Below are 27,434 nucleotides of genomic sequence, written 5' to 3' on the forward strand. Positions count from 1 at the left end.
GGGTGCACCCCTTCACTTATCCCACTTTTCTGTTAGTGCAGTCCAATAAGTAAGCAGACTGAAATTCAATGCTCACTGCATGTAATTGCTTATTGATGATGATATACTGTATTTTATTCATATGATCTTACTAATATGGTTGTATATTTTTTTTTTCAGCCTTGGAAAACCAAGCAAATTCCTGTCAACATTGTTATTGTAAAATGTAATCACCTCAACAGATAGATCAGAACTTCAAGCAACATTGTCCAACAAACAAGTTAGGCATTATCGCACAAATGAATAAATATATCAATGTAATCAGCACAGATGTTACTGATCTGGTTCTCTTATTGATTCTATTCATTAAAAACATGCTTGAAAAGTTCTTTATTGAAAATAATAAAAGGGGGGAAGAAAGGAGATTGGAAGTTGTAGGAAAATATTAGGGCTCTATTTTCAGCTGGCCTTAAACCAGCGCAATTGTGAAACACATGCTCATTTGCAATTTCAACCTGTTAAAGCCGGTGCTCTTCTACACTGAACAAAAATATAAACACAGAATGCAACGGTTTCAAAGATTTTACTGAGTTAAAGTTCCTATAAGGAAATCCGTCAATTGAAATAAATAAATTAGACCCTAATCAATGTATTTCACATGACTGGGAATACAAGGTAGGGGCGTAGATCAGAAAACCAGTCAGTATGTGGTGTATTTTATTAGGATCCCCATTAGCTGTTGCAAAAGCAGCATCTACTCTTCCTGGGGTCCACATGAAACATGACATAATACAGAACATTAATAGACAACAACAGCTCAAGGACAGAACTACATCAATTTAATTTTTAAAGGCACATGTAGCCTACATATCAATACATACACACAAACTATCTAGGTCAAATAGGGGAGAGGTGCTGTGAGGTGTTGCTTTATTTTATTATTATTATTTTTTTTAAAACAGTTTTGTTTATTTGAGCAATACAAGATGGAATGGCGTTCCATGCAATAATGTCTCTATATAATACTGTACACTTTCTTGAATTTGTTCTGTATTTGAGGACTGTGAAAAGACCCCTGGTTGCATGTCTGGTGGGGTAAGTGTGTGTCAGAGCTGTGTGTAAGTTGACTATGCAAACACAATGTTTCTTATAAAAATAAGAAGTGATGCAGTCAGTCTCTCCTCAACTCTTAGCCAAGAGAGATTGGCATGCATAGTATTTATATCAGCCCTCTGATTACAATGAAGAGCAAAACGTGCCGCTCTGTTCTGGGCCAGCTGCAATTTAACTAGGTCTTTCCTTGCAGCACTCGACCACACAACTGGACAATAATCAAGATAAGACAAAACTAGGGCCTGCAGAACATTCTTTTTGGAGTGTGGTGTCAAAAAAGCAGAGCATCTCTTTACTACGGACAGACCTTTCTCCATCTTTACAACCGTTGAATCTATGTTTTGACCATGACAGTTTACAATCTAAGGTAATGCCAATTAATTTAGTTTCCTCAACTTGTTGAAAGCCACACCATTCATTACCTTATTCAGCTAAGGTCGAAAACTTAGGGAATGATTTGTACCAAGTACAATGCTTTTAGTTTTAGAGATGTTCAGGACCAGTTTATTACTGGCCACCCATTCCAAAACAGACTGAAACTCTTTAAGGGTTTCAGTGACTTCATCAGCTGTGGTTGCTGATGCGTATATGGTTGAATCATCAACATACATACAAATAAAGGTGAAATAAATAAATACATGAACACACATACTTTGTTTAATGCCAGTGGCAGGTCATTGGTAAAAATAGAAAAGAGGAGAGGGCCTACAGAGCTGCCCTGCGGTACATCACATTTTACATGTTTGACAATAGAGAAGCTTCCATTAAAGAAAACCCTTTGATTTCAGTTATGGCAGAGGTTGAAAAGCCATAACACAAGTTTTTTCCACAACAGGTTATGGTCAATAATATCAAAGGCTGCACTGAAATCTAACAGTACAGCTCCCACAGTCTTATTATACATTTCTTTCAACCAATCATTAGTAATTTGTGTCAGTGCAGTACATAGAGTGCCCTTCTCATGAAAGTCTGTTCATTTTTTTACAGAGAAATAGCATTGTATTTGGTCAAACAATTTTTTCCAACAGTTTGCTAAGAGCTGGCAGCAAGCTTATAGGTCTGCTGTTAGAACCAGTAAAGGCAGCTTTACCACTCTTGGGTAGCGGAATGACTTTGGCTTCCCTCCAGGCCTGAGGACAAAGACTTTCATCTAGACTCAGATTAAAGATATGACAGATAGGAATGTCTGTAGAGTCAGCTACCATCCTCAGTTGATTTCCATCTAAGTTGTCAATGCCAGGAGGTTTGTCATTATTGATCGATAATGATCATTTTTAAACATTTTTCCAAACTTGCAATGCTTTTCTTTCATTATTTGTTTTTTTAATGCATGAATACAATGGCTCACTGTTGTTGGCATTTCCTGCCTAAGTTTGCCCACTTTACCAAAGAAGTAATCATTCAAATAATTGGCAACATCAAATGGTTTTGTGATGAATAAGCCATCTAATTCTATGAAAGATGGAGTTGAATTTGTCTTTCTGCCCATAATTTAATTTAAAGTACTCATGTTTTTTCCGTCAATTCTTGATCTTGGTTTCATATAACAGTTTCTTCTTCTTTTTGTTGATTTTAGTCACATAATTTCTCAATTTGCAGTAAGTCAGCCAGTCAGATATGCAGCCAAAACGTATTAGCCACTCCTTTTGCCCCATCTCTTTCAACCATACAGTTTTTCAATTCCTCATTAATCCATGGAGCCTTAACAGTTCTAACAGTCAGTTTCTTAATAACAGGTGCATGTTTATCAATATTTGGAAGAAACAATTTAATAAGTTAATCAAGTGCAGCATCGGGATGCTCCTTATTAAACACATCAGACCAACATATATTTTTAACATCATCCACATAAGTCACAGCAAAATCTTTTGTATGATCTCTTATACACTATTTTAGGCCCAGTTTTTGGAACTTTGGCTTTCCTGGATAAAGCCACTATATTTTGATCACTGCACCCAATGGGTATGTATACAGCTTTAGAACAAAGTTCTACAGTAATAGTAAAAATGTAATCGATACATGTGGATGATCTTGTTCCTGTAGTGTTTGTAAACACCTTAGGCACTGGTTACAGTGAGAAGCTTCCTCTTGAGTGGACAGCTTGATGAAAACCAGTCAATATTCAGGTCCCCAAGGAAGTAGACCTCTGTTTACATCACATACGCTATCAAGCATTTCACACATATTATTTAGATACTGACTGTTAGCACTTGGTGGTCTATAGCAACATCCCAAAAGAAAATGCTTTAAATGTGCCAAGTGAACCTGCAACCACAACACTTCAATAACACTTGACATAAGATCTTCTCCAAGCATTACAGGGATACAGCAACACCTAAGCATTTCTCTCTCTTCTATAGATGTTATATCCTTGTATTGCTACTGCTGTATCATCAAATTAATTATCTAAGTGAGTCCAAGCGTTCCATCTCCAGCTTTGTTCAGTTCAGTCATGTTGAAAGGGAATCAAAAGAGTACCAACAAATGGTAGCTAAGGGCTAGGATTCAGTCATTGTCTTTCAACAGGTGGCGCCACTCCTACTTCTTCGACTGTTAGTCCCTCTACCGATCAGTGCAAACAAAAGTTACGCTATCTGATGTAAGACAATGGGGTTCCGTTTGAAACAACCACAGCCTAGGCGCATAATCACTGTATTTCAGAAAGTATTGAATTTAGCAATATGTCCCTGCTTTTTCCCCCACTAGGTTGTATATTGTTTATACCTTTCCAATGCTTTCAGATCTACAAGTGCCTGGGGGTTAGGGGTTAGGCATTGTTAAATTAAGGCCTGGGCCTTGGTGCACCATACATGCCCACTGCCCCGCCCTCTGTTGTGGCAAGGATGTGAACTGTGAAGCCTAGTCAGACTTGCGACTGGTTAGCCAGGGTTTTTGTCCCTCTTCAGTCGGCGGACGAGCTTCTCGCTGCTCCGTCGGATGGAGGCACGCAGCTTACTGAAGGAGCTGCTTCTCTCCAGGGAGCCACGGTCATCCTACGGGGAGAGAGAGCAAGGGAGAGTTACACACACATCCTCACCCACATGTACGCATGCAACTGCTCATACACAACACACGCACATGCTTGTACAGACACAAACACACACACACCAGTGGGGGCTGCTGAGGGGAGGATGGCTCATAGTAATGGCTGAAACGGAGTGAATGGAATGGCATCAAACCATGTGTTTGATGTATTTGATACCGTTCCACTCCAGTCATTACCACGAGCCCGTCCTCCCCAATTAAGGTGCCACCAACCTCCTGTGGCACATACTTACACACACAAACACACATATACACACACAGGCCCAATTGTCTGTATACATGTACATATACACTCATGCGTAGTCTGGGTAGGGCTATACAGTCACACTGTAGGCAATCAACTGCAGCACATACTTTTATAGACTAAGCGTTTACACAGGCTGCCCAATTCTGATATTTTTTCCAATAATTGGTCTTTTGACCAATCACATCAGATTTTTTCACATCAGATCTTTTTCACAGCTGATCAAAAGCCCAATTAGTGAAAAACAGATCAGAATTTCCCTGCCTTTGTAAACACAGCCTAAGCAGGACGATCTAGATTTAAACCAAATAGCAAAATTAGAGCAGTTGAAGGGAGAGCAGCTCATAGTAGAGCTGGAATGGAATGAATGAAATTAATGTCTTTGATACTGTTATATTAATTCTGTTCCAGCCATTACAATGAGCCCGTCCCCCGATTTTAAAATGACACAACAAGCCACCGCTGTCTTCACTGACATTTTCAACCTCTCCCTGACTGAGTCTGTAATACCTACACTACCGTTCAAAAGTTTGGGGTCACTTAGAAATGTCCTTGTTTTTGAAAGAAAAGCAAAAAAAATTGTCCATTAAAATAACATCAAATTGATCAGAAATACAGTGTAGACATTGTTAATGTTGTAAATGAGTATTGTAGCTGTAAACGGCTGATTTTCAATGGAATATCTACATAGGCGTACAGAGGCCCATTATCAGCAACCATCACTCCTGTGTTCCAATGGCACATTGTGTTAGCTAATCCAAGTTTATAATTTTAAAAGGCTAATTGAGCATTAGAAAACCCTTTGCAATTATGTTAGCACAGCTGAAAACTGTTTTGCTGATTAAAGAAGCAATAAAACTGGCCTTCTTTAGACTAGTTGAGTATCTGGAGAATCAGCATTTGTGGGTTCGATTACAGGTTCAAAATGGCCAGAAACAAATAACTTTATTCTGAAACTAGTCAGTCAATTCTTGTTCTGAGAAATGAAGGCTATTCCATGCGAGAAATTGCCAAGAAACTGAAGATCTCGTACAACGCTGTGTACTACTCCCTTCACAGAACAGCGCAAACTGGCTCTAACCAGAATAGAAAGAGGAGTGGGAGGCCCCGGTGTACAACTGAGCAAGAGGACAAGTACATTAGAGATTCTAGTTTGAGAAACAGACGCCTCACAAGTCCTCAACTGGCAGCTTCATTAAATAGTACCCGCAAAACACCAGTCTCAACGTCAACAGTGAAGAGGCGACTCCGGGATGCTGGACTTATAGGCAGAGTTGCTTAAAAAAAGCCATATCTCAGACTGGCCAATAAAAATAAAAGATTAAGATGGGCAAAAGAACACAGACACAGGACAGAGGAACTCTGCCTGAAGGCCAGCACAGCTCATAGTAATAAATGGCTGTAATAGATTGAATGGAATGGTAGAGAGCTGTGCTCTTCCTCACCCCATTCCATTCCAGACTGAGGCGGACCTCCTCTCCCCCGTGTAGGCCACTGTCGTACTTCACTGTGATCACCTCAGAGGTCAGGCTCTCACTACTGCTGCATTGGATCTCCATGGCCGTACTGTTGCTGGAGGCCTCGGCAGCTAGAACACTCCACTTCTGGCCCTATACACACACACACACACACAGATGAACCCATGATTGCATAAGCAGGCCGTAATGCAAAAGCATGCATACACACGAATGCACAAACACACACACATCACATGAACACATACAACATGGAAACACACAGCAATACTACTAAGTGTGGGAGGATAAACACATCCTGGCCATTCCCTGGCCAGGTATTTCCTAAACCTTCACATTTCATTGGTATTAATTAGTCACTTGCGGGTGAACTCGTTTGCTACTTGTAAGTGGTTACGGTTGTATGTATATGATCATTCCTCACAATCAAATGCCGACCGCATTATCTCCCAAGAGAACTCTCCTCCGTTATTGTCACAGCCGTGTATATCGCCCCGTAAGCGGATACCAAGATGGCCATCAATGAACTTCACTGGACTTTAAGCAAACTGGAAACCATATATCCTGAGGCTGCATTTATTGTAGCTGGGGATTTTAACAAAGGTTATTTGAGAACAAGGCTACCTAAATTCGATCAGCATATCTATTGCAGTCCATGAGCGAGTAACGCTCGACCATTGCTACTCTAACTTCCGCGACGCATACAAGACCCTCCCCCCACCCTCCTTTTGGCAAATCTAACCATGATTCCATCTTGTTGCTCCCCTCCTATAGGCAGAAACTAAAACAGGAAGTGCCCGTGCTTAGGTCAATCCAACGCTGGTCTGACCAATCGGATTCCATGCTTCAAGATTGCTTTGGTCACGTGGACTGGGATATGTTCCGGGTAGCCTCAGCAAAAAACACTGACGTATACGCTAACTTGGTGAGCGAGTTTATAAGGAAGGAGATGTTGTACCCACTGTGACTATTAAAACCTTCCGTAACCAGAAACCGGGGATTGATGGCAGCATTCGCGCAAAACTGAAAGCACGTACAACCGCATTTAACCATGGCAAGGCAACACAGAATATGGCCGAATACAAACAGTGTAGTTATTCCCTCCGGATTACAAAAAGAAAACCAGCCCCGTCGCGGACCTCGATGTCTTGCTTCCAGACAAATTAAACAACTTCTTTGCGTGCTTTGAGGACAATACAGTGCCACCGACGCGAACCGCTACCAAAGACTGTGGGTTCTCCTTCTTCGTGACCGACGTGAGTAAAACATTTAAACGTGTTAACCCTCGCAAGGCTGCCGGCCCAGACGGCATTACTTGCCGCGTCCTCAGAGCATGCGCAGACCAGCTGGCTGGTGTGTTTACGGACATATTCAATCATTCCCTATCCCAGTCTGCTGTCCCCACATGCTTCAAGATGGCTTTCTTGGGAACAGGAACAATGGAGGCCAAGGTAACTGAGCTAAATGAACCATCGCCCCATCGCACTCACTTCTGTCATCATGAAGTGCTTTGAAAGACTAGTCAAGGATCATATCACCTCATCTGTCACCCTAGACGCACTTAAATTTGCTCACCACCCCAATAGGTACACAGACGATGCAATCACCATCACACTACACACTGCCCTATCCCATCTGGACAAGAGGAATACCTATGTAAGATTGCTGTCCATTGACTACAGCTCAGCATTCAACAAACCCTCCAAACTCATCATCAAGCTTGAGTCCCTGGGTCTTGACCCCTGCCTGTGCAACTGGATCCTGGACTTCCTGACGGGCCGCCCCCAGGTGGTGAAGGTAGGAAAACAACATTGATCCTCAACACTGGGGCCCCACAAGGGTGCGTTCTCAGCCCCCTCCTGTACTCCATGTTCACCCATGACTGCATGGCCATGCACGCCTCCAACTCAATCACCAAGTTTGCAGACAACACAACAGTGATAGGCATGATTATCAACAACGATGAGACAGGAAGGCAAAAAGATCATCAAGGACAATAACCAAGCGAGCCACTGTCTGTTCATCCCACTTCCATCCAAAAGGCGAGGTCAGTACAGGTGCATCAAAGCTGGGACAGAGAGATTGAAAAACAGCTCCTATCTCAAGGCCATCAGATTGTTAAACAGCCATCACTAGCACAGAGAGGCGGATGCCTACCTACAGACTTGATATCATTTGCCACTTTAATAAATGGAACACTAGTCACTTTAATAATGCCACTTTAAGAATGTTTACATATCTCGCATTACTCATCTCATATGTATATACACTCTATCCTTCACTATCTATTCTTTACTATCTATTGCATCTTAGCCAATCTGTCACTGCTCATCCATATATTTTATACTTATATATTCTTATCCCTTTCCTTTACGTAGGCCGTCATTGTAAATGAGAATTTATTCTTAACCGACTTGTTAAATAAAGGTTACGTTTATTAGATTGTGTATTAGGTTTTGTTGTGGAATTTGGTAGATATTAGTTTTTGTTGTGGAATTGTTAGATATTACCTGTTAGATACTGCTGCACTGTCCGATCTAGACGCTTAAGCATTTCGCTACACTCGCAATAACATCTGCTAACCAGGTGTATGTTACAAATAAAATTTGATTTGATCTATATAGGAATTTTATACAATACATACTTTACTGAGCACTTGCCTTTTTAAAATCAAAACTGTAAAAATAAATAAAACAAATAATAATAAAAGTTAAATAAAACAATTATATTAAGTTAATAAAATATATATATTTTTAAATGCAGACCGGACCCACTTGGTTAGGGGTGTGAATGGCCGCCGCCTCCACTGTCTCTGCTGCCTTCAGTTTGCCCTGCCGCCTGTAGAGGGCTCCCAAGTTCCTCAGGGTGCTGGTAATGGTGGCACTGCACAGGGTCAAAGGTCAGGGGTTGTGTAAGCCAGGTAATATTCATTAGTGTACACCTTGGCAAAACCTTTTGCAACAGAAAACTAAAACAAGTTCTTCTTGTTGGACAATTTCAGGTATTCCTTCCACGTTTCGGCCTGTTTTCTTTCATTTCATGCCTAATATGACCCTAATGGAGTAGGACGAATTTGCCCGGCCTTAGGCACAGATCTAGGATCAGCTTTTCCGCCCCAAATCCTGACCTTAACCATAAGGAGGGAGAATGAGAAACTGACCTTACATCAGTGACTCAAGGGGCAAATTCAGCATACTCAGTCAGAAATCTACTGGATTGATGGTGAATCTTTTTTTTTTTAAATTTACTAGGCAAGTCAATTAAGAACAAATTCTTATTTACAATGATGGCCTACCAAAAGCCAAAAGGCCTCCTGTGGGGACGGGGGCTGGGATTAAAAATAAAAATAAATTAAATAAAAATATAGGACAAAACACACATCACGACAAGAGAGACAACACAACACTACATAAAGAGAGACCTAAGACAACAACATAGCATGGCAGCAACACATGACAACACAACATGACAACAACATGGTAGCAACACAACATGGCAAAAGCACAACATGGTAGCAGCACAAAACAAGGTACAAACATTCTTGGGCACAGACAACAACACAAAGACAAAAATACGATCTAGGATCGGCTTCTTGGTAAAGTTGCCTCTAGATGCTGACCTTGAGTCAGTTTAGTATTTTCCCCACTAATGGTTAAGGTTGATATTAGGGGAGGGGAAGCTGATCCTAGAGCTGTACCTAGTGGAAACGTAACCCGGAGATGACTGACCTGTCCACTTTGCGAGTTCTGTCCCAGCTGCCTTGATCTCCTATAGACAGGCCTTCTCTCTGTCTGCCCTGAAAAGCACACATTTAAAGATTGTCAACAGGAGAATGGTGAACAATGGCTCAGTTGGTTGGAGCATTGGTTGCTGTGCAGGTTATAGTCCAGTATGGGCCGATTTTTTACTATGGTTGTAGTAGGTGAAATGAGATTTGATCAAATTTGTGGGGTTGAGGTTGCTCACCTGTTCCTCCCTCTCCTCTGCCTGCATCCAGATGGACTTGACCTCCCCTGTATCGACAGGTAAATACACAGACAGACAGACAAGTTAACTGGTGTAATGGAACCAATAGAATAGCCCCAAAAGTGCAAACCCACCCATCCAGCATGCAGGTTAAGCGAAACACAGCACACCTCAAGGATTTGAAAGAGTTAAAGTACTATTTCATCCCAGGTATGGCTGGGAACTAGAGGAAATTTCCAGACTGTTTTCACAATAAAAACTTGAATGGAAGATGTAAATGATGGGTCCTTACCATTTGTATAACCACTTGCCTTCTTGTGGGCATGGGTTAGGATCTCTTTGTACAGCACCTCGGCTTGTTTAAACTTCCCCTGCTTTAGGTAACAGGAGGCCTAAGAGAGGAAGGGAGATACTTTTGTATATATAGTGTATGTGGACATCCCTTCAAATTAGTGGATTCGGCTATTTCAGCCACACCTGTTGCTGACAGGTGTATAAAATCGAGCACACAGCCATGAAATCTCCATAGACAAACATTGGCAGTAGAATGGCCCCACTGACGAGCTCAGTGACTTTCAACGTGGCATCGTCATAGGATGCCACCTTTCCAACAAGTCAGTTCGTCAAATTTCTTCTCTGCTAGAGCTGCCCTGGTCAACTGTATGTGCTGTTATTGTGAATTGGAAATGTGAGGAGCAACAACGGCTCAGCCGTGAAGTGGTAGGCCACACAAACTCACAGAATGGGACCGCCAAGTTCTGAAGAGCGCAGCGCATAGAAATCGTCTGTCCTTAGTTGCAACACTCACTACTGAGTTCCAAATTTGCTTCTGGAAGCAATGTCACCACAATAACTGTTTCTTCAGGAGCTTCATGAAGTGGGTTTCCATGGCCGGGCAGCTGCATAGAAGCCTAAGATCACCATGCACAATGCCAAGCGTCAGCTGGAGTGGTGTAGAGCTCGTCGCCATTGGACTCTGGAGCAGTGGAAAAGCGTTTTCTGGTTTGGCTAGGCCCCTTAGTTCCAGTGAAGGGAAATCTTAACGCTACAGCATACAATGACATTCTAGATGATTCTGTGCTTCCAACTTTGTGGCAACAGTTTGGGGAAGGCCCTTTTCTGTTTCAGCATGACAATGCCCCCATGCACAAAGTGAGGTCCATGCAGAAATGGTTTGTCAAGATCAGTGAGGAAGAACTTCACTGTCCTGCACAGAGCCCTGACCTTAACCCCATCGAATACCTTTGGGATGAATTGGAACGCCGACTGCGAGCCAGGCCTAATCGCCCAACATTAGTGCCCGACCTCACTAATGGTATTGTGGCTGAATGGAAGCAAGTCCCCGTAGTAATGTTCCAACATCTAGTGGAAAGCCTTCCCAGAAGAGTGCAGGCTGTTATAGCAGCTAAGGGGGGACCAACTCCATCTAAATGCCCATGATTTTGGAACGAGATGTTCGATGAGCAGGTGTCCACATACTTTTGGTCATGTAGTGTATCATTAAGACATCATGAGTGGAAATAACGACATTCCAAACATATGACAAGGAAACAAATTCTATACAAAATACTTCATTTTTTATGTCAATCAAATCAATCAATCAAATGTATTTTATACAGCCCTTTTTACATCGGCAATTGTCACAAAGTGCTTTACAGATACCCATTTGTTATGTTCTTGTGCATTTATCAACAGACTATTGACTTGACAGTGATGTACCAGTCAATGAGAGGCTCTATGAAATACAGGTCAGTTGAATTACTAGAACCTTCATTTAGGCACAATCCATAAACACCCATTAGCCCCTACCCTCTAGGCACATCTATAGATCTGAAAGGGATGGATACTGTAGATGTAAGCAATACGGCTGATCTCTGATTGGCTACGTGGACATCCACCATATGGCTTATTATACTAATCCAATCTTTTCACATCTGTACAATGTCCAAGAGGGTAGAGGCTAGGGGTTGTTTGGAAACGGCCATGGTCTTTCAAAATGGAGTACTAGCCCAGGCACCAGGCAGATTCAGTGAGCTGCTCTGTTTGGGACTAGATGCTAGTGTCCCGGTATTTTCCTTTCATCATTCCAGCACACTTCTATCAACTGTGGCGGATGCTTAACCAAGCCAGACCATTAAAACTCAGCTCAATAGTCTGAAAAGGATACCAGTCTCTCACCAGCTTATTCTTGGTTTTAGCCATGTTGGGGTCATCGGGGCTAAGCCTGGTCCGGTAGATGTCCAGGGCCCGTTGGTAGTGCTGCTCCACCTCTCCATACTTCCCCTGGTTCTGGCACAGCAAGGCCAGGTTGTTCAGCTGCTTGGCCACGTCAGGATGCTCCTTACCCAGTATCTAAATCAATAGGGGTTAGGAGTTTAGTTTAGGGTAGGATGAGCTATTTAGATAAACACAGACACACAGGCACACACACCGTTTACATCGAAATTTTAGTCATTTAGGAGACACTCTTATCCAGAGTGACTTACAGTTAGTGCATTCATCTTAAGATTGCTAGGTGGTAAAACCAAATATTTAAGTCATAGTAAGTACATAAAGTACATTACCTTTCCTCAATAAACTTGAGAGCAGGTCAGTGCCAGTAGAAAAAAATTATACATTGAGTGTACAAAACATTAGGAACTGCTCTTTTCATGACATAGACTGACCAGGTGAATCCAGGTGAACGCTATGATCCCTTATTGATGTCACCTGTTAAATCCATGTGTTATTATAATTTTTACACACACACACACACACACACACACACACACACACACACACACACACAAACACACACACACACACACAGTGACCCACCTTCTCCCTAATCTCCAGCGCTCGTTTACACAGTTGCTCGGCGTCTTTGTACCTCCCACTCTTCCCATAAAGCACAGCCAGGTTGTTGAGTGTAGCAGCCACCTGAGAGGAGGGTAGGGGACATTAGCCACAGGGTCAGTGACACTCACACAGCCGCTAGGTCAATGACAGCTACACTGACTAGTAGCTGTCAGCCTTAGGATTGGAAGGGGAAGCAGGTATGTAAGCAACACAACAGTGGGGTGAGGGACAAACAAGCACAAACACAAAGTGATGGTCATACACACACATAGACACAAAGTGATGGCCATACACTCACATAGACACAAAGTGATGGTCATACACTCACATAGACACAAAGTGATGGCCATACACTCACATAGACACAAAGTGATGGCCATATACTCACATAGACACAAAGTGATGGCCATACACTCACATAGACACAAAGTGATGGCCATACACTCACATAGACACAAAGTGATGGTCATACACTCACATAGACACAAAGTGATGGCCATACACTCACATAGACACAAAGTGATGGCCATACACTCACATAGACACAAAGTGATGGCCATACACTCACATAGACACAAAGTGATGGCCATACACTCACATAGACACAAAGTGATGGTCAAACACTCACATAGACACAAAGTGATGGCCATACACTCACATAGACACAAAGTGATGGTCATACACTCACATAGACACAAAGTGATGGCCATACACTCACATAGACACAAAGTGATGGTCATACACTCACATAGACACAAAGTGATGGTCATACACTCACATAGACACAAAGTGATGGTCATACACTCACATAGACACAAAATGATGGTCATACACACATATAGACACAAAGTGATGGTCGTACACACATATAGACACAAAGTGATGGTCATACACTCACCGCCGGGTGGTCCCTGCCAAGGGTCCTCTCCCGTACCGCCAGCGAGTCGTTGAGAAGGTTTGCTGCCTCTTTGCACTTATTCTGGTCCCTGGAAGGAGAGGGGTGGAGGGCCTGGTTACTAGGGTATCGCCATGGCAACCTCAGGGTAAAACCAGGGTTAGGGTTGCCAGAGCTTGGCTGTTTTCAACAACAACAATGGTCCCCATCATGTGAGAAGAGTAACTGACTATTTATCATGTTAAACCCGAAACATTAGGCTGGGATTGGGCTGCAGAGTTGGTGGATCGTGCTTTGAATGAAATGGTGTGGCTGGCAGGTAGGATTTCCACACTAAATCATACAGACAGAAGAAAAAACTAACAATTGGGCCTGGCAGCTATTCCAAAAAGGCGGAGCCCATGTCCTTATAAACTTCCTGCATCATAATGTGCTTCAACACTGAAATTTGACACCTGATCTTTTTACTCTATTGGCAGCCACTGCTTCTTTGAAGTTTAGAACCTGCTAGCCCATTGCCAACTGTGGGAAAGCCAGGTGCCCCCTACATGAGGAATGCATAAAACTGGATCAATTACTTAGCTCATGTCAACTGTTGTCTATTCTAAAGTAACATAATCCTAAATTGATGGTACCATAATGTTGACCAATTGGTTTTGGAAAAAATAAGAAAATATTGATATTTATATTTAGTCATATATGATTGGAAGACCATAAGAACACTCATTGAAAGGATACATAACTTCAATGTAGTAAAGACAATAGGCCTATGCTGTCATCACTATGATGTTTTATGTTCTCTGATCAGATTCTTTTCATTACAAACACTATCCCGTCTTACTCTTATCAAACTGGTGGAACAATATCTGATCGGAGAACATAACTGAATATAACGCAGGATCGTTCCTGTGGTCCGTCATCATCTTCTCCGACATCCCGCGGGGCTCACCTGTAGACCAGGGCCAGAATGTTAAGCATGGTGGCCACGTCTGGGTGCTCGTGTCCGGAGGTCTTCTCCAGGTCCTCCAGGGCCTGTTTGCAGAGAGGCACGGCCACCTCGTAGCGGCCCTGTGAGGCGTACTGGATCACCAGGTTGTGGAGCGTACGTAGACGGTCTGGAATCTCGTAGCCACCCTGGTTGGCGGCAGCCATCGCCACGTTGCTACTGTGCTGCTGAACTGAATGGAATATGGAGTCTACCTTATTTAATGACATAGAAACTGTAACCATTATCGCTACGGCTAGTTTACTAGCTAGTAATACTAGCTTGCTAGCTGCTAGCTTCTAATACATGCAACAAATAATTTGTGCCACTGACAAAATAATACCACCAACACCATTACAACAATTAGTAATTGTACTATTGTCGTTAGGGGAATAAAAGTTTATTTTGTTTTTATTTTGTGACTATCATTGCCGTTACTGTTAGTGTTTCACTGTGCCAGAGAATGTTTGAAAGCTACATAGTAGGCCATTCTGATACTGCAGATGATTCTAGATTAGATTACGGTAATAATCCCGGTCTCTAATCCCCTGCCCACCCAGTGCTTACTGCCATGGCTCTGGTTCTCCTCTTCGTCATTGCGGAAGAGGTCATCCAGTGTCTCCTTGCTGGAATCCATCTCTTCCTGGTGAGTAAAGCTAGGGTTGTATTATCACTATCATTAGCACACACACAGCTAACAAGAATTGTTCCTAGAACATGAGGTAAAGTTCCCACTCCTGCCTGACTGAGAAGAAAGCCCAACAAAACTTTATGAGAACATATCAGGTGACTCATGTTCTGGATACATTGACAATGTGGAAGAAAAACGTCCCTGTTCATGTCATCACCCTGCAATTTTTGGACTGTCCTGAAATGGTTTTGGGAGAAAATAAGTTGTTAGAGATGCTAAAATGCTATCTGTAACATTGATTAATTGTTCTGGGAACCAAACGTTGTTGGCTTGGCAGGCATTCACACATTCTGTGGCACTGTTGAACCCATGCTTGTCTCCAAAAGTCTCCTCTTTAGTACCTTGACAGAAACTCTGGCTTCTTCTGTACCTTCTGTTATAGCATGGATCCCATTGCTGCCACCAAAAACCATTAATCATATTGTCTGACCTACATTTGAGTATAAAGTTCTCAAACATGATCTAGGAAATGTTGCCCTGCTTGCAGGGTCTTAAATCCCAATGGCTCCCGAGTGGCGCAGCGGTCTAAAGCACAGCATGTCAGTGCAATCCCTGGTTTAAATCCAGGCTGTATCACATCTGGCTGTGATTGGGAGTCCCAGAGGTGTGTTATCTGGGTTTGGCCTGGGTAGGCTGTCATTGTAAATAAGAATTTGTTCTTAACTGACTTGCCAAGTTAAATAATGTTTTTTGTATTTTTTAAATGAATGCTGAGAGAGCAAGTTTATACTAGTCTAGCAATATACGTATTTCTTTTTTACAATTCCTGATGGCTAAATGGGGTGTATTAATGCCTGTAAGTTTGTTTTTGATCTGATAAAATGTATTTATGTTTTACTTGAAATCACTTGAAAATCTCTAAATAAACTATGATGAAAAAAAAGAGAATCCTAATGTGGTGCTGTGGCGGTGACTATTGACTCACAGGGGACGAAAGGTCATCGCCGTCGTCGTCATATCGCCGGAGGCAGCTCATGAACTCCAGGTGCTTCCTCTCCTCCTCCAGCTGTGCCACACTCTGCTCGCTCTCCTGCAGCCTCCACTGTGCCCCTGCCAGCTCGTCCCGCAGCCACTGGTTCTCCTGGCACAGCTGCCTCACCTGAGCACGCAGCTTCTGCTTCTCCGCCTCCACCATGCTAAGGTGGGCCGACAGGGCCAGCAAGACCTGGGGAAGGGGAGGTAGGAAAATAATTATTGGAAAAGACAATATGGCCGCCAGTCCACCCAGCACACTTGCATTTTGGGAATGTCCGTTCTCGTATTTCTATTTCTATGGGGGAAAACCCAGATAGGCCTTTAACCTGAAACTGCATAGGTTTTTCTTAGGGTGCCATGTCTTGCCTTATGGTTTATTCAAGACAACTGGGAACTCAGAAAAAAAGAGGTCAAATCATGACATCAGGGATCTTTAGGTCAGAAAGTCGGAAAAGAGCCCAGAGTTCCTGAGTTGAAATTCAGAGTTGGAAGACCGTTCAAAACTATTTTTCCCACTTGGAGCTAGTTTTTTTTAGAGTTCCTAGTTGTCTTGAATGCACTGAAGTCGGAAGTCAGAGATTTTTGAGTTACGAGTTCCCAGTAGTTTTGAATGCTACATTACTGTGGCTGATAGCAAGCAAGTGTCATTTGACCTCCCATGACATGACCTCAACCCTAACTTGATACATACTGACAAGACTATGCTAATTGCTCTAAGCTAAAGAAAGCTTACCCCAGCTGCCACAAGCAGTACCCTTAACCTCTGACCTTGGTCAGGTCCATCAGGCAAAACAGAAGTGAAACAGGAAACACAGTGGCTAGCTACAAATTGAAAAACTCTTTCTCCTCCTCACAAATGTTAAGCTAGACAAAGAATGAGAAACAGATATTCTTGATCCAAAATCTGAGCGCAGTCTCACGTGATTTTGACTAAGAGACTGAAACATTAACTTAAGAGTTTTGGCATATAATGTTCCATAGACATCTGACCTGCACATCACCCACATAGGCTGCTACAGCCACAATGTGTTTGTGCATTTTTTATTCCTGCCACATGAATAACCATAACAATCGAATAAAGAGTTTTACTTTTCTACACAAGAGATTGCCTTCGAATGTCAAGAAAGTTTCTGTCCTGCAGACATGTATTACATCAGCAGCATCTGTTCTTCATCTGCAAATTGCAATGATTACAATTCAATGTATCTGACCTGCGCTTCGCCCAGCCCAAGCTCTAGGGTGTCCAGCGAGCGGCGGATGGCCCTGGCCTTCTCCTGGGCAGGACTGGGCTCCTCGTGGTTCTGGCTCCCCTCCACCTCCAGGCAGTGGAGGCTCCCCAGTAGGCCCTCCAGGAGAGAGTGGTGCTCTAGTCTCAGGGCCTCCATCCCCTGGATCACCTGCCTGGTCTGGCCCAGCATCTCCTCCTGGGTTGTCTTACGATCGCCCAAGACCCTCTGCGGTGCCACCAAGGCGGGTGCGTTTTCATACATCCTGGGGAGGGATGGAGGGTGGGGAAGAGAGGACATGGAGAAAAAAAGAGGGATTAGGTCCTAATTCAATTCAATTAGAAATAGATTGTGTAGTAGAAGAACCCCATTTTCTCTGGGCTTCGAGGGCTGCAGCACTGCTGGTTTTCATCCTTCCCCTCTTATCTGGGACTAATTCTGACCTGGGACACCAGGTGAGTGGAATCTGTGGGAAATCCATGTCATTTATCAATGAATGAACTACAGATGCAGTATTTTATGCACACTGCACAGCATGTTGCACTCACCTGGGTAAACATCTGTGAGAGAAAGTCAGACACAAAATCATTTCATTTCCTGGTGATGATGAGGATGTGTGGCATCTGTTATTTCAATGTAATGCAGTCAAATATTTTTCCCAATGTGATTTGGACCCAGGAGAGTGCAGCATGCTATACTGTGACGCGCCCCCCCCCCCAAAAAAGACTGCATCTCTGAGAGAAAGGAAAGTAGTAGTGCTCTGGACCTTGAGGTTTGGATTTGAATACCCCTGATGTAAAACAGTTGGCTGTTAGTGCTGTACATGATCAATCCAGGAAGTAACGTTATCACACACCAAGTGTAATGTAACGTGATCAGAGTTCATTTTGGCAGTGGTTATTCTACTGTCTTCTTTATTTTCCCCTTGTGTTGTCAATCCATAAAATGATATTCTCTTGGCTGCGAGAACACACAAATTAATCCTAAACGTGTTAACAAGAGCAGGGTATTTAGTTTAACTTGAAAACAGCAATATTTTGTTAAACCTACCTTAAGCTGAGAATTGGGAGACAGAGAGACGCTGATCCTAATCCTGTGTTGATGTGAGGCACTGTAAGCACAATGAAGTAGTGTGATGAAAGATTTGTCCATAGCTTAGCCACACCCTATGAGTAAGACAGCAAACTAAAATGGCACTAACACACACCCAATTAAATACAGTATTTGGATCGGCAATCAATGAAACATTGTGCATATACTAATACAACACACAGACACACACATTCAGGCACAAGCAGACAGACAGACAGACAGACAGACAGACAGACAGACAGACAGACAGACAGACAGACAGACAGACAGACAGACAGACAGACACACACACACACACACTCTCTCTGTCTCTCTCTCAATCTTAGAGCCATGGACTCTCACTCACAAACTCCCACAGAGTCCCAAACTCGTCATCTCAAGCTCACCCCGGTCTCGTTCTCAGCTAAAATTAGATATTCCCATAGTACCCTGACCCCCTGCAGAGGGGTCGCTGGCTAAACCCAAGGAATGCTTTTGTGAATGGGCACCGTGGACGGGCCACAACAATGGCCTGACCCAGCTATTATACAACCCCTCCCAGTATGATTTAGGGGCAGAGGTTTGAGTCCATCATAATAGGGGGGGGGGGGGGGGTGTTGTGTGGAGACGGAGAAGGGTGCTGCTACAGACCTTTCATAAGAGGAGGGATGTGCAGTCTGCAAATGAAACGTTGTCCTATTTGATTACCGCGGATGGAATATATTGTTATTCATTGTCCTATAAGATCAGTGGAATATAGTGAAAGACATACCTGAGACATTATTGATTAATATACACCCTGTATGACTTATGGAACCAATGGAATTAAATATGAGATAACACATATTGAAGCCAATCCATACACATCATTAAAAAAAAATGATGCATGTGAATATCCTAACGTGGATATCTGTGATATAAATACACATAGAGCTATCATCATTCATAGATGTTGTGACATCACACAGCCACAGTATCCTGGTGCTGCTCTGTGCCAGAATGTTAGCGGAAGTCCATTGTAAGAGTCATGGTGGCTAATAGATAACATTGTCTTCTCTGTTTCTAGGCTATAGCCTATTAGTCACCAAAACAAAGAGTGCCATGCCAACTGTTACTAGGACAGCTGGACACCGCCTCTTGAATGAGTGGGAGTGCTCCTGGGCTTGAGGCACAGTGGAGGGCCCGAGCTACCTACCGTGTGACGTTCAAGGCAACTGCCTTCGAGGGAAAAGCTCCGTGCATACTCAGACTATACAGCTGATGTACAACGCATTTGACACAATGGTTGCGATATAACGGATACAGTATGTTAGTTACACAACATAACGTCTGTCAGTCTTGAACTAAGGCATGAGAATAGCATGCTATTCACCCGCTATTCGTTTTGGGTGGGGATGGAATAAATGCGGAGCTGTGGAGCTGTGTCTACAGAATAAGGTCTAGCGAACATACCGGTTCAAAGTGGAAAAATAATCTACTTCCGATAGAAATTACACCATTCTCCATGCACTGTCATTTACAAGTTGATACGAGCTAGGTAATAAATGAGTAACCCGTTTGGATAAGGGAATGTGAAACCAGTCATATGGCAGCAAACTGAAGCAGTAAAGTTTATGAAATCCTGTGCCATTATGCAGAATTTAAATTGTATGGCCTTTTAACTTGCAGGGATGGGCATTCTCGAATGTCTTTATTATAGGCTACCCTGACTTTCTCTCTCTCCTATTTATATCATGTTAAATGTCAGTATTGACAATCAGTAGGCTAATATCCAAACACATTAAACCGCCAATTTACTGTTAGTTCCCTTCAGTTGGTATAGCCTACATCATTATTCCATATTGTTTAATTTACCTTCATTTGCTTCCTCTGTAAACGCCGTCATGGCCATGTGCTTGTTGCTGAGGATCATTAGTAACAGTTAATAATATATAAAAAAGAAATGTAGGCTAATTAAATCGTAATGGAGTGGAGCGCAGACCAAGCCGTAACAGTTTGAAACCGACCCATGGCGCAATACTTGGCCGCGTCATCAGACAGTTTCATAGATAGTGCAGGCAATAGACCAGGGAATAGGCTACTATTGTACACTATTCCCCCTATTATAATTATGTGTACAATAATCTTCCAACCTTAACATGGGTTGAAGAACTGAATGTGTCAATTTCTTTCATGAGTAAAAGCTCTCCAAACCAGTTTTTATGATTCATAAATACCTTCCTAAACCTAAATAATCTACATAATTTATTCTCTACCAATTGGTGCTATAACAGAGACGAACATGCATATATTTAGACGGTTTTCTTTAATTGATCCCTAATATTCTGAACCTGTACTCTCAATATATTGTAGTGTGTCGACAAAATTCAAACTAAAAGGTGCACCGCATTAAAAGGGATGGCTTGAGGTAAATATACTGAAAACCACATTGAATTAATAATCTGTTGGCCAGGAAGTGGGAGGGTTTTCAGCGGTTGAATGAAATGTATTCAGAACGCGCAAGGTAGCCACACCTGAAGAGCCAAATAAGGTAAGTCTGAATACCAAATACTGAGAAGTGCGTAGGAAAGGCATACATTCTTAAGTCGGGATCGGGCCCTTATACATTTCATACGAGCTACAAAATACTTTAAACTGGAGGAGAGAGTGTCGCTGCCTGAGTTTAAAGCTCTGATAGAAGAACATGTCATTGACCATTGTAATTGTTTTTAATGTATTGTATTGTGCTCTTGTGTTATGTGTACACGCTTACTACTTCCTCCTGACATCTCGCCAGGTGATCCTCACAAAACCTCAAGGGTCTTTTCCTGGTTAAATAAAAGTTAAATAAAAATAAAAATATACATGATGGGCACACTCAGTGTCTTGTCTCACATCTTTATACTGGTTTCATTCTGTACGCCTCGAATGAACAATGAAGGTCAATTGTTTATATTAATTCGCTCATTTGGTGAAACAGCACAAATATCATTTAGGTTAGTACAATCATAGTGTGGCACTTAGATCACTGCTATGTGTTGGCCTAAAGACAGTTATTCGACTCATACAAAACGGTACACCAATTGTCTTTGAGGTGGTTGAATGAATGGAGTGACAGGGATTGAATCAGACCTGCTACATTACTAAACACACAAAGATTCCCCAACCTCGTTTCGAGGAGATAGCTTTCCCACAAATCATTCCTTATTCACTGTGCACGTTTTGGTAACCTTGTTCAATATTGAACCAAAGATTCTGATTTCTGGTTCTCAACCCACTCTTTCTCCCCAATGGTACAGAATAAATGGAACTCACAAGTAGATGCATGCATTACACAGGAAGTCACAGCAAGTTATTATGAAAATGTTTAAGTTGGGGAAGGGGTTCATTTTTTTATGACACTTCAAGTCTTTACTACTGTCATAAAAATTATATTATATATATATTATATGTCCAGGTTCCAATGTGAATAATATAAACTGTACACAGGTGCCTTGACACCTTACCTAACCAATAATGTTCCTAACTCAATGAACATGCAAAGAAAACAGTGGTGAAAGAGATCTTTACCACTGTTGTTCATTGTAAGCATCTCCTAAATAGGTACTTCTGCCAGGAAGCTACTAGAATGTAGAGAAGAGATCTCCAATCCTGTTCCTGGAGAGATACCGTCCAGTAGGGTTCACTCCAACCCCAATCTAGCTCACCTGATTCTAATAATTAGCTAGTTGATAAGCTGAACCAGGTTTGTTACAACTGGGGTCGGAGCGAAAACATACAGGAGGGTAGCTCTCAGGAACAGGGTTGGAAATCCCTGATGTAGGCTATGTGCTGTATACTATATAGTCTATTTGCAATGTCAATGAAATACTTGTAATATAATGGTGGCAAATAGAAAGACACATTTTGGCCTTCATCTCTGCATATAAAACAGGGATGAAGACTTTTTTAACTGAATTGAAAAATACTTGGTTATTTGAATTGTAATGTGGTCTGTGTGTAGCTTGTGTAGAGGAGTCAGGCGCAGGACAGCAGATATGAGTAAATAAACGTAATTTACTCAAAAATAGACAAATATAATACAATAAAGCGAGCCCACATAACGGATCATCTTACATACAATTACTCACCATGGGGGAACAGAGCGTAAATAATGAACAAGTAATTGGGGGATTGAAACCAGGTGTGTAAGACAAAGACAAAACAAATGGAAAATGAAAAGTGGATCGGCGATGGCTAGAAGGCCGGTGACGTTGACCACCAAACGACGCCCGAACAAGGAGAGGGACCGACTTCGGCGGAGGTCGTGACATGAATAGATCTATATGTATCTTTCTATTTGTATATTATTGTCAGAATATTATTTCCTGTATCAGATATTGATACTTTTAAAATATGGTAATACTTTATCCAGGTATGATGGTTTATAACTTGTTACACAGTTGAAGTCGGAGGTTTACGTACACCTTAGCCAAATACATTTAAACTCAGTTTTTCACAATTCCTGACATTTATTCCTAGTAAAAATTCCCAGTCTTAGGTCAGTTAGGATCACCACTTTATTTTAAGAATGTGAAATGTCAGAATAATAGTAGAGAGAATGATTTATTTAAGCTTTAATGTCTTTCATCACATTCCCAGTGGGTCAGAAGTTTACATACACTCAATTAGTATTTGGTAGCATTGCCTTTAAATTTTTTACTTGGGTCAAACTTTTTGGCTAACCTTCCACAAGCTTCCCACAATTAGTTGGGTGAATTTTGGCCCATTCCTTCTGACAGAGCTGGTGTAACTGGGTCAGGTTTGTAGGCCTCCTTGCTCGCACACACTTTTTCAGTTCTGCCCACATATTTTCTATAGGATTGAGGTCAGGGCATTGTGATGGCCACTCCAATACCTTGACTTAGTTGTCCTTAAGCCATTTTGCCACAACTTCGGAAGTATGCTTGGGGTCAATGTCCATATGGAAGACCCATTTGCAACCAAGCTTTAACTTCCTGACTGATGTCTTGAGATGTTTCTTCAGTATATCCACATAATTTTTCAGCCTCATGATGCCATCTATTTTGTGAAGTGCACCAGTCCCTCCTGCTGTCACGTCCTGACCATAGTAAGAGGTTATTTTCTATGGTAGAGTAGGTCAGGGTGTGACATGGGTGTTTTGTGTTTTTCTATGTTTTGTATTTCTATGTTTAAGTTCTACTTTTTCCATTTCTATGTTTTTTTGGGGGGGTTGATCTCCAATTGGATGCAGCTGGTCCTTGTTGTCTCTAATTGGAGATCATATTTAAGTAGGGGTTTTTCTTCCTGGGTTTTGTGGGTTATTATATTTTGAGTAGTGTTTGTTTCTCTCTGCGTCACGGTTTGTTGTTTTGTCAATTCAGTTATATTTATGTATTGCAAAGTTTCACGGATTAAATAAAAATGTGGAACTACAACCACGCTGCACTTTGGTCTGCTCCTTTCGACAGCCGTGACACCTGCAGCAAAGCATGATGCTGCCACCCCCATTCTTCACGGTTGGGATGGTGTTTTTCGGCTTGCAAGCCTCCCCCTTTTTCCTCCAAACATAACGATGGTCATTATGGCCAAACAGTTCTATTTTTGTTTCATCAGAACAGAGGACATTTCTCCAAAAAGTATGATCTTTGTCCCCATGTGCAGTTGCAAACTGTTGTCTGGCTTTTTTAAGGCGGTTTTGGAGCAGTGGCTTCTTCCTTGCTGAGCGGCCTTTCAGGTTATGTCGATATAGAACTCGTTTTACTGTGGATATGGATACTTTTGTACCCGTTTCCTCCAGCATCTTCACAAGGTCCTTTGCTGTTGTTCTGGGATTGATTTGCACTTTTCGCACCAAATTACGTTCATCTCTAGAAGACAGAACGCATCTCCTTCCTGAGCGGTATTGTAGCGGGGTGCGTAATTGGCGGCAGAGAAGTCAGGCGCAAGAGAGCAGAACTGGGTAATAACCAGAGATTTATTAAGCAAAACCAACGGCATCCAGAACAACAAGATAAATGGGCACAAAATAACCCGTTGTGCTCAAACGGGGAACGTGCACAAGCACTACAATAAACAATCCCACACAAAGACATGGGGAGAACAGAGGGTTAAATACACAACAAATAAATGAGGGAATTGAAACCAGGTGTGGAAACACAAGACAAAACAAATAGAAAATGAAAAGTGGATCGACGATGGCTAGAATACCAGCGACGCCGAGCGCCGCACGAACAAGGAGAGGACCTGACTTCGGCGGAAGTAGTGACAGGTATGACGGCTACCTGGTCCCATGGTGTTTATACTTGCGTACTATTGTTTGTACAGATGAACATGGTACCTTCAGGCATTTGAAAATTGCTCCCAAAGATGAACCAGACTTTTGGAGGTCTACAATTTTGTTCTGAGGTCTTGGCTGATTTCTTTTGATGTTCCCATGATGTCAAGCAAAGAGGCACTGAGTTTGAAGGTAGGCCTTGAAATACATCCACTGGTACACCTCCAATTGACTCAAATGATGTCAATTCGCCTAACAGAAGCTTCTAAAGCCATGACATCATTTTCTGGAATTTTCCAAGCTGTTTAAAGGCACAGTCAACTTAGTGTATGTAAACTTCTGACCCACTGGAATTGTGATACAGTGAATTATAAGTTAAATAATCTGTCTGTAAACAATTGTTGGAAAAATTACTTGTGTCATGCACAAAGTAGATGTCCTAACCGACTTGCCAAAACTATAGTTTGTTAACAAGAAATTTGTGGAGTGGTTGAAAAATATTGAGTTTTATGACTCCAACCTAAGTGTATGTAAACGTCCGACTTCAAATGTAATGTCTTATAACAAGGCTTGCGTTGTCTCTCTATGAATACATTTCTCAACCAAACTGGCTGTTATTTAGCAGATCATTATGAGATTGATTATAAGTCATTATAAAGTGGTCATAATATGTTGCTCCTTAGAAGTAGGCATTATAATGCATTATTATGCATTATACCTGAATGCTTACTGAAAATATTTGTGTCATTTTATTTCTAGGGAATTTCATGCACATCATAAAATAATGAGCAGACGAACGTCTAGCTTCATCGAGACCACTACAAACTGTATAGGCGCAAACACATTCACATAACGACGTGAGTTACCGGTACGCCAAAGTAGCCTACATTCACTTACTTCTAAATGTGGAGTGGATTCCTTTCGACTGAAAACACGGAGTATCGTCGGTTTTGCCTCTTTGACATCGATTCAGTTATGTGGAAAAGATCCAGTCGATAGCGTATATCGTCCGACAAACTCCGGCTACGTGCTCAAATTTGCCCTGGATTCAAAGTGCACACAAACTCAGCCCTGTATCCCCCCTCCCTCCCCCATAGGTACGTTGAATTTGACTTAAATATCCCTTAGGCTACAATGTAACGCACTCTAGAAAAATGGGAACCATTTGGGGTTCAAAGTGATTGCCACGGTGGGAATCCTTTGGGGTTCTTATTTGTATCTTATTTGTATACTAACAGTTTATTGCTTACCTATACAGCCTCTATCAATTGATCTACTGAATATACGACAACATACTTTTATATTAACCTCTCATCTCCCTCCTTATAATGTATAAATTAGTTTTAATAAATCACTTTTTCTTAACATCATGTATATGTTTATCAAATCAAATCAAATGAATGCTTATTGAGTATATCCTAATCCATAAGAGATCCACATATGTCTCAGTAACATCTGCACAGATTAAACAGTATACAAACTCATTTAAATAAGACATTATTCAGAACTTGTATGCAAAGTTAGCCAAGTTAATGTTACTGTACTGTGTATGATACCTGTGATTTTTATTGAGCTGCCCTCTTGGCCAGATCTCACTCATAAAAGAGGTCTTCTGACCTCAATGGGACTTCCTGGAAAAATAAAGGTAAAAAAAAATAATATATATATATATATTTTTTAAACGCACTCCTTGTTATTCCATACCACATTCAAGTAGATTAAAAAAGAGCAATGTTCCATCTGCCTATTTGCTGTTCGTTGTTGCATTAAACATGAATTGTCCCTGTGGCATAATCTTGTGGGTGATAGAAGTATCTGTGTTCCTTATGGAGATTTCTTCTTCACTCAAAGCTCCACTCCTCAAACACCTGTATTAAAAAAAAACCCAGGAAATACAGCACTCACCTGATCTGTACAGGGTAAAGTACATCACAGCACAGGAAAACACAGCTGACTCACATACTGGTTCATTTACTCTGTTCTCTCAGAACTCCATGCTATTGTATGTCTAACACTGCAAAGATCCTCCAATCATACACAGGTAATACAGAGTCAAGATAGTCTTATTACAGGAAGTAAAACTCATTGCAGCACTGTAACATTTAGCTCTGTTCTACTGGTGTCTATTTGCCCGATGTGTTCAACAAAGGACTTATATACATATATACACACACACACACACACACACACACACACACACACACACACTGAGTGTACAAAACATTAGGAACACCTTCCTAATATTGAGTTGCCCCCAGAACAGCTTCAATTCGTCAGGACATGGACTCTACAAGGTGTCGAAAGGGTTCCACAAGGATGCTGGCCCATGTTGACTCCAATGCTTCCCACAGTTGTGTCAGGTTGGCCATTCTTGATACACACATTGAGAGTGAAAAACCCAGCAGTGTTGCAATTTTTGACACACTCAAACCTCTGCACCTGGCACCTAATACCATACTTTTATTTTTTTATTTCACCTTTATTTAACCAGGTAGGCTAGTTGAGAACAAGTTCTCATTTGCAACTGCGACCTGGCCAAGATAAAGCAAAGCAGTTCGACACATACAACAACACAGAGTTACACATGGAATGAACAAACATACAATCAATAATACAGTAGAAAAATGTATATACAGCATGTGCAAATAAGGTAGGATAAGAGATGTAAGGCAATA

At 41.8% G+C, this 27,434-nt stretch overlaps 2 protein-coding genes across 4 annotated transcripts in view; both read right to left on the bottom strand.

The window, feature by feature from the left end:
- Positions 1-3,528: 3,528 nt before the first annotated feature.
- Positions 3,529-25,808, bottom strand: LOC115174652 (kinesin light chain 1). Of its 3 annotated transcripts, none has more exons than XM_029733393.1 (15): positions 25,657-25,808; positions 18,483-18,543; positions 17,418-17,697; positions 16,157-16,396; positions 15,108-15,183; positions 14,505-14,733; positions 13,559-13,646; positions 12,640-12,741; positions 12,001-12,174; positions 10,115-10,214; positions 9,823-9,869; positions 9,585-9,652; positions 8,631-8,739; positions 5,827-5,991; positions 3,529-4,085 (listed from the first exon to the last, which is right to left on the bottom strand). In XM_029733393.1, coding segments are annotated over exons 1-15 (1,854 nt in total). In that variant the 5' UTR covers positions 25,658-25,808; the 3' UTR covers positions 3,529-3,971. The 3 variants fall into 3 exon arrangements, with proteins under 3 accessions (XP_029589253.1, XP_029589252.1, XP_029589254.1); XM_029733392.1 differs by lacking the exon at positions 25,657-25,808 and adding an exon at positions 20,358-22,500; XM_029733394.1 differs by lacking the exon at positions 18,483-18,543.
- A 625-nt stretch (positions 25,809-26,433) lies between these two features.
- Positions 26,434-27,434, bottom strand: part of xrcc3 (X-ray repair complementing defective repair in Chinese hamster cells 3) — a 30,124-nt gene continuing 29,123 nt past the window's right edge. The window contains exon 7 of the mRNA XM_029733401.1: positions 26,434-26,627. Coding sequence (XP_029589261.1) covers positions 26,504-26,627 — 124 coding nt within the window. The 3' untranslated portion in view covers positions 26,434-26,503. The remainder of the gene's footprint in view (positions 26,628-27,434) is intronic.

The sequence above is a fragment of the Salmo trutta genome, chromosome 35, assembly GCF_901001165.1.
Source record: "Salmo trutta chromosome 35, fSalTru1.1, whole genome shotgun sequence".
In the NCBI taxonomy this organism is placed as follows: Eukaryota; Metazoa; Chordata; class Actinopteri; order Salmoniformes; family Salmonidae; genus Salmo; species Salmo trutta.